This window comes from Abrus precatorius, unplaced genomic scaffold, assembly GCF_003935025.1.
Source record: "Abrus precatorius isolate BTA unplaced genomic scaffold, Abrus_2018 Scaffold4, whole genome shotgun sequence".
Classification (NCBI taxonomy): Eukaryota; Viridiplantae; Streptophyta; class Magnoliopsida; order Fabales; family Fabaceae; genus Abrus; species Abrus precatorius.
In genome coordinates, this window is record NW_020874384.1 from 11,818,349 (window position 1) to 11,824,348 (window position 6,000).

The 6,000-nt window shown below is 31.0% G+C and overlaps 1 protein-coding gene across 1 annotated transcript; it reads right to left on the reverse strand.

Annotated features, from left to right (window-relative positions):
* Nucleotides 1–1,251: 1,251 nt before the first annotated feature.
* On the reverse strand, nucleotides 1,252–4,969 carry LOC113865658 (protein SMG9-like). The gene is made up of 8 exons (XM_027500364.1): nucleotides 4,706–4,969; nucleotides 4,495–4,603; nucleotides 4,300–4,415; nucleotides 4,048–4,167; nucleotides 3,804–3,893; nucleotides 2,770–2,912; nucleotides 1,740–1,998; nucleotides 1,252–1,564 (listed from the first exon to the last, which is right to left on the reverse strand). The coding sequence occupies exons 1-8, from the start codon at nucleotides 4,907–4,909 to the stop codon at nucleotides 1,412–1,414; spliced, it is 1,194 nt and encodes a 397-aa protein (XP_027356165.1). The 5' UTR covers nucleotides 4,910–4,969; the 3' UTR covers nucleotides 1,252–1,411.
* Between the last annotated feature and the right edge of the window lie 1,031 nt (nucleotides 4,970–6,000).

Sequence of the window (6,000 nt, forward strand, 5' to 3'; positions counted from 1 at the left end):
GATGAGTTTGAGTTTCTACCAAAGATAAGTGGCTTTTTTTACCTAAAAAATATTAATTGAAAATCAAATTCTTAAAAATTATATATTTCTAAAACCATTTCCTTTCTGTTTGCACTCTTTTTTGTCACGTTAGCTCGTATATTGCAAGTGTGATACTTCATTTTTTTAAAACAAAAAACTGTTTTAATTGCTATAGAAGAAACGGACGTCTATGTTGATTCATGTCAGCACATGTAAGATGAGCAAATTTATATAAATCCTTAAATTAGTCTAAACTCTTGAATTAGTGTTTAAATTTCTTAAAAACTTATTTTCTAATGAGGTATTTATTTTGGTTTGTAAATTTTTTTTTATTTCAAAAGTAACTAAATCAAATAAAATTTTATAAAATAAAAAATTATATTGTATTTTTTATATGTGATTTTAAAGACAAATTTATTCAATTTTGTGCGAAATTTAAAATTTGAAATTTTTTTTTATTAATAATTAGGCATTTAGGATTTGTTGATAAAATTTGAGTCTTAAAAACGATTAAATATTTTAATTATTTAAAAAGTAATTAATGATATTAAGAATAATTTCATGCCTGATATTTCTAAGGTTTTGTTAGCATGCATCTCGTCAGATATAATTCAGTTTTTCACTTCAAAAGCTTTTAATTCTTACAATCTTTTAACAAAGAATAGTAAAAATAGGTATAATTATATTGATTTGATTCAAAACATTTGTTTTGCAATCTAATAATTTATGCAATCAACTAATTTTTAATTTTAATCAATAATTTACGTAAATCTTTTTTAAATAAACTATTAACTTTCATATTTATTAATAGAAAATTAACAGTGTCTTATAAATTAAAAAAACATTTTAATTTTACATAAATAAATAGTATGATTAATAGTTTATTTATAAGACGTAAATATAATTTAATCACTAAGATATTAGAGAAATTACAACTTTCAATTTAAAAAGTCTAGTTTATAGGTATAATAAGAAGCACAGATAATTTTTTTGTATCTTTTTAAATTTTAGATTTTATCATTTATTGTAATTAATATAATAATAAAAAATTTACAAGGATAAAATCAAGTATTCATATATAATATTTTAACTATATCTTTTAAATTATATTTTCTTTTAAAATTAATTATATTCATTTTTTATTTTTTAATATATTAATACAATCTAACACACCGTCCGACCCAAGCGAATCTACACTAACACTAGTACTATAACAACTGCAAGTAATAGACAAAACACAACAAATTTAAATTGTAAGGAGTTCTTCAAAAAATAGGTATATACGCCATTAACAAATTTCGAACAGAAAATGTGAGACTGATACACGAATACGATAAATTTACATCCAAAAAGACGCAATTTTTTGAATCCTCTCCTCTTTCATAAATTTCTATCTCCTATACATACCGGAATGTTGAAGTGTTCTGCAATACTCCAATATCGTTGGGGAGTTTTTAACCTGTTCCCATATCTTGGCTGAATTCTTTAACCATTCACGCTCTGACACTGGTCTTGTGAATGATGGAGACTTCATGGATAAAATCTGACAATCAGGAAAGGATATCATGTGTCTTAAATGTGTTGATTGTTAAAACTAACTGGTCTATGACCCTACAACGAAAGAAGTAATATATCTGAAGCAAAGTAAAACACTTGACTAATCCTGCACTGTAGTGATCGTCAGGTATCGTATGTGTGCAGAGAGACAGAGAGAGAACCTGATCCCGTAATTTCCATAGCCCAGAAATGTAACTTTCATGCTGATCTCGTGGATTTTCATCTTTTTTCTTTAGTGGGATTGCATACAGATTAATCATTTGAGAATCTACATGACAAGTATGAACCAAAGAAGACGAAACATGCTCCTCAGGCCTGTTTCCAATGTGTTCTCTCACAAAAGAGGATGGTTTGAAATACTGCATAAGTGCCTTCTTCAGCTGCACAAAATTATTAGGAGTAAAATCTTGATCTTGCAACCTATACAAGTTGAAAGAAATACTGATGAGTGCTTCTCATTGCAATGACCTTATAACAACAAAGGGAAAAAGTGGATACAAAACGGAATTGTGACATTGACATTACAACTAAACCTTATCCTGCCAGCTAGGTGAGGTTAGTTACATAGATCACATTATTAATCACTAGATCTCTTTTAATAATTTCCTCTAAAGTTTTTCTTGGTCTTCCTTCACCCTTTTTTACCAAAGTTGACTAATTGATACATACATACCTTTTAGAGATTTTCAATCGAAGCATATATATGATGCACAACTCTAGTCCTGTGTCAGATTTTCTTTTTATCAGTAGTCACTGGCTCATTGCTAGTTATAATCTTCTACATTTCATCTTTGGTTCATGCTTTTCTCATATATTTTCAAATAGTCGGTAACACATGCAGTTTGTAACATAGGGCTTAATTTAAAGGTTATTTGAAGGAAAAAATTACAGAAAAATCAAGTCCAGCCAAGATGGAATTTGGCTAGTAGCAAGCAACTATTCAAGTCAAACAAGTTATTCATCAGTTCTCATTCACTAGTTCCCTCCAAGTCTTGGCTAGGTTTAACTTTCAAGATTTCTCCTTTACGGCTTTATTTATTTAATTAGATTCAAAAGCCAAAAAATTTGGAGCAATCATGATGCATTTTAGAATTTTTTATCTTAGCTGCATTACAATAATCATAGCATTTGGTTACTCATTTATGCAAATTATTTCCTGCCAATATATTAAAGCAGAAAGATGTTTCTTACTTGGAATGTACAAACACAGGAGTAGCCACGTATTCTTCACTTTCAGGAACTTTTTTATCTTTCTCAATCCCTGAACTAGAACTATGTGAAAGAGATGAAGTCAGCAAGGATGGGTCTGAAATGCCATGCTTCAACAAATCAACCTACAGGATACAAGTACAACATGATCAGTCCTTTTAAATATATCAGTAGTCTTTACAACATAAGTTTGTAAAAGAATAAAGAGTCTGCTTATATCCAAGGATTTTAAATTAAACAAGGAAGCCCAAAAACAGCTTTTCGGCCAATTTGTAGAAATATTTACAAGGAAATGATATTTCTCTTTTCTCAATCAACAACATTGTGTACTTGTCCTCATAAGCAAGCCATCTAAAATCTACAAAACTCAAAGCTGGCAACAGATTAATCAGGTAACTATCATCATCTGAAGTCTGAACTTATGAGCGAAGGGGAAATCACATGTTTCAAAATCATAACAAAATTTTAGGGGCTTCTAGCTAATTTGTTAGTGACTGACTGCAAATAAGAAACGAATCTAAACCAAGAAGAGGCTATGATATAAAAATTGAAATTAGTTTACCAGGTGTGTTACTTTCTTTAAAATTCAGAAGACAGAAAACCAGAATGCATCAAAGAATTGTTAGCAATGGATAGGGGCTAATACCATGTTAAGATTAACAAAGGCCAATTGATTCCAAGACACAATTCTGCCAATATGCTATCAAGTTTGCAGCTATTCATGAAAATAATCATTCTAAAAGTAATGGATTGGTCTTAAACCACTTGATTTTATATAGTGTAGGACAGACAGTGCATCCAAGCACTTGATCTATTAATTCAATTGTTAAAGCAAAAAACTGATCTAAGAAACGTACAAAAGGATACACACTAAATCTGAATGCATTCAAATAAGTAACAATAGATGGAAGCAACAGGTACAACTGTTTTTCAAATGACTACATAATTTCCATAGCATGAGATAATCATTGAGGTATTGAAAATATGACAAACAAACTATAGACTAAAGCACATACCGTCAACATCAAATGCCACATGCTATCATCATGGACTCCCTCGGACACCACCAGCAGAATATGACATATGGATGCTAGAAGAACAGCAAGCTAGAAAGATTCCTTTCAGCATCCCAACATAGTCAAGCTCATAAAATATAATGGTACCAGAAAAAAATATCCATAGTGATCAAGCTAGAAAGTTTATACATATAAATATTGTTTCTATTAAAAAGATATTCTCTACTTGGGAGTTAGTTTTTACCTGAATACCCATAAGTTCATGAGCCAATTCAGCCGACAAGGTTTCTCCACTTAGCACTGAGATTGTTGAAGATCCATCCGGTCTCATCATCTCCGCTAAAATGGAAGCACTGAATACAGGCTGCAGGTAAAAACAAATAAATAAATAAAACTGGAAACCTCTAATCATTAGATAAGAAAGAGGAACAAATGAAAAATGAAGTAAATTAAAGAAAGAATATAAAAGATTTAAAAAAGATACTATGGGCAGTACTTGGGTATCAAGAAGAACAATACGTTCAGCAGATATCCTTGGTTCAATGCCCGTAGAACAATGCCTTGCCATAGCTCTAGTTTCTTCAGACTGTATGGCAAAAGGTGGTAACATTCCTACAGGGTTAGACATCAAAGTTATAAATGTGCAAGTAATTAAAACTTTGAAACACTACATTAAAGTGAATAAACTGACCAGGCGAGCTTGAATCAAAACCATAAAGTTCGTTCATAATAGTGGACTTGCCAACTCCAGGTGGTCCAATCACTCCAATCACCGTAAAGTCCGTATTCTCAGTCAAAAACTGTAACATTTTGAAAAACAAAATTTCATTTGCCAATAAAAATTTTCAAATATAATCTAACTGTAAGCATTTGTAGAGGTGAAAACAGATTGGATTACGAACAGGGAGAAATCGGTCAATGTGGAAATCCCAGGAGTCGGAGAGAAGGTTGAGGGATGCAATGGAAGGGAGACGAGAACGAAGCTGAGCAGAATCATCATCACCGGCACCGCTGCGACCGAATTTCCCAGCAACGGGACCGCCGGTGACGAGTCCAGGCTTTGCTAGAAGGATTTTGGGAGAACGAGAAGGTTCCGACCCCGCCATTGTTTCGCTTCTTATGAGAGTTAGCTTCTTCCTATTCGTAATGGGTTTGGCAAGGCTTAATTGGGCTGGCCCAACTTGCTAGAATGGGCCGTGAGGTTGCAATCTTATATCCTGTTGAAAATGTGGAGGAACTTTTTCATCCATGGAAACGGGTGAGTACCCTTTGAATTCAAATGGCCTAGCTTGTTGCAATTGTAGCATCTCACCTTCTTTCTATCAACTTTAAGTCACCCCATCTTGATGAGGATTCAGGATGATCTTGATCAGTATTGAACTGGTTCTAGACTGGTTAATTTGTATTCTTTTTAGATAATTATATCAACCAATTCAAAATAAAATATTTTTTATTTTATTTTAAAATGATTTCAATGTTTATAAATATATTTTTAAAGTGAATAAATGGGTTATTCTATGAACAAAGCCTACTTAATTTGACAGATTTTACAAATCAACCTTATTAATGTGCCTTTGCAGACTTGGTTTTTTAGGACCAAACTTGCAAGTAAACTTGTTCAGACCCAAATAAATTGCACCATCATGTAAGAAGGAACAATTTGAATTGCTAATGATTTAGATGACATTTGGGAACCATATTTCATTAAAATTATTTTATGTAAAAATCCTTTTATAATTTATTTATTTTTTAATATCTAAATGACATTTCTAATTAAAAATGTTACTTTAATTAAAATAATCTCTTTTATGAAATATTGTTTTTCATTCTCCTTTCACATAATTTTTAAATGGTGCATGTTATGTCCTTCCACATGACATAATATTATAGGTTATGATAAATGATATTAAATGTGGGCCGTTGCAAAGACACCACAACACACCACACGGGAGCTTTTGATTATTTTAAAATTTTGAGTCCTTAAATATAATGCAGCCTTTGTTAGTGTCCCTTTGAATCGTCACTCTTTATGTGATTGGATTTTACTAGGGTTCAATATTGAAGGGCTCAAAATTTTAAAATAATCAAAAGCTTCTTAAGAGAATATTTTTGCAACATCTCTTTATTAATACTATCATTTTTTTTTAAGCATCAACGTTTTATTAAAGATAAATTTAGAATATAAAAAATACTCTAA

What these genes read in the sequence shown, in the direction of transcription:
- LOC113865658 (XM_027500364.1), bottom strand. Translation starts at nt 4,909, where the DNA reads ATGGCGGGGTCGGAACCTTCTCGTTCTCCCAAAATCCTTCTAGCAAAG. An exon ending in TTTTGATTCAAGCTCGCCTG is followed by an intron (nt 4,416 to 4,494) that starts GTCAGTTTATTC and finishes CTAACCCTGTAG; the next exon opens with GAATGTTACCACCTTTTGCC. An exon ending in TTGTTCTTCTTGATACCCAA is followed by an intron (nt 4,168 to 4,299) that starts GTACTGCCCATA and finishes TTTTACCTGCAG; the next exon opens with CCTGTATTCAGTGCTTCCAT.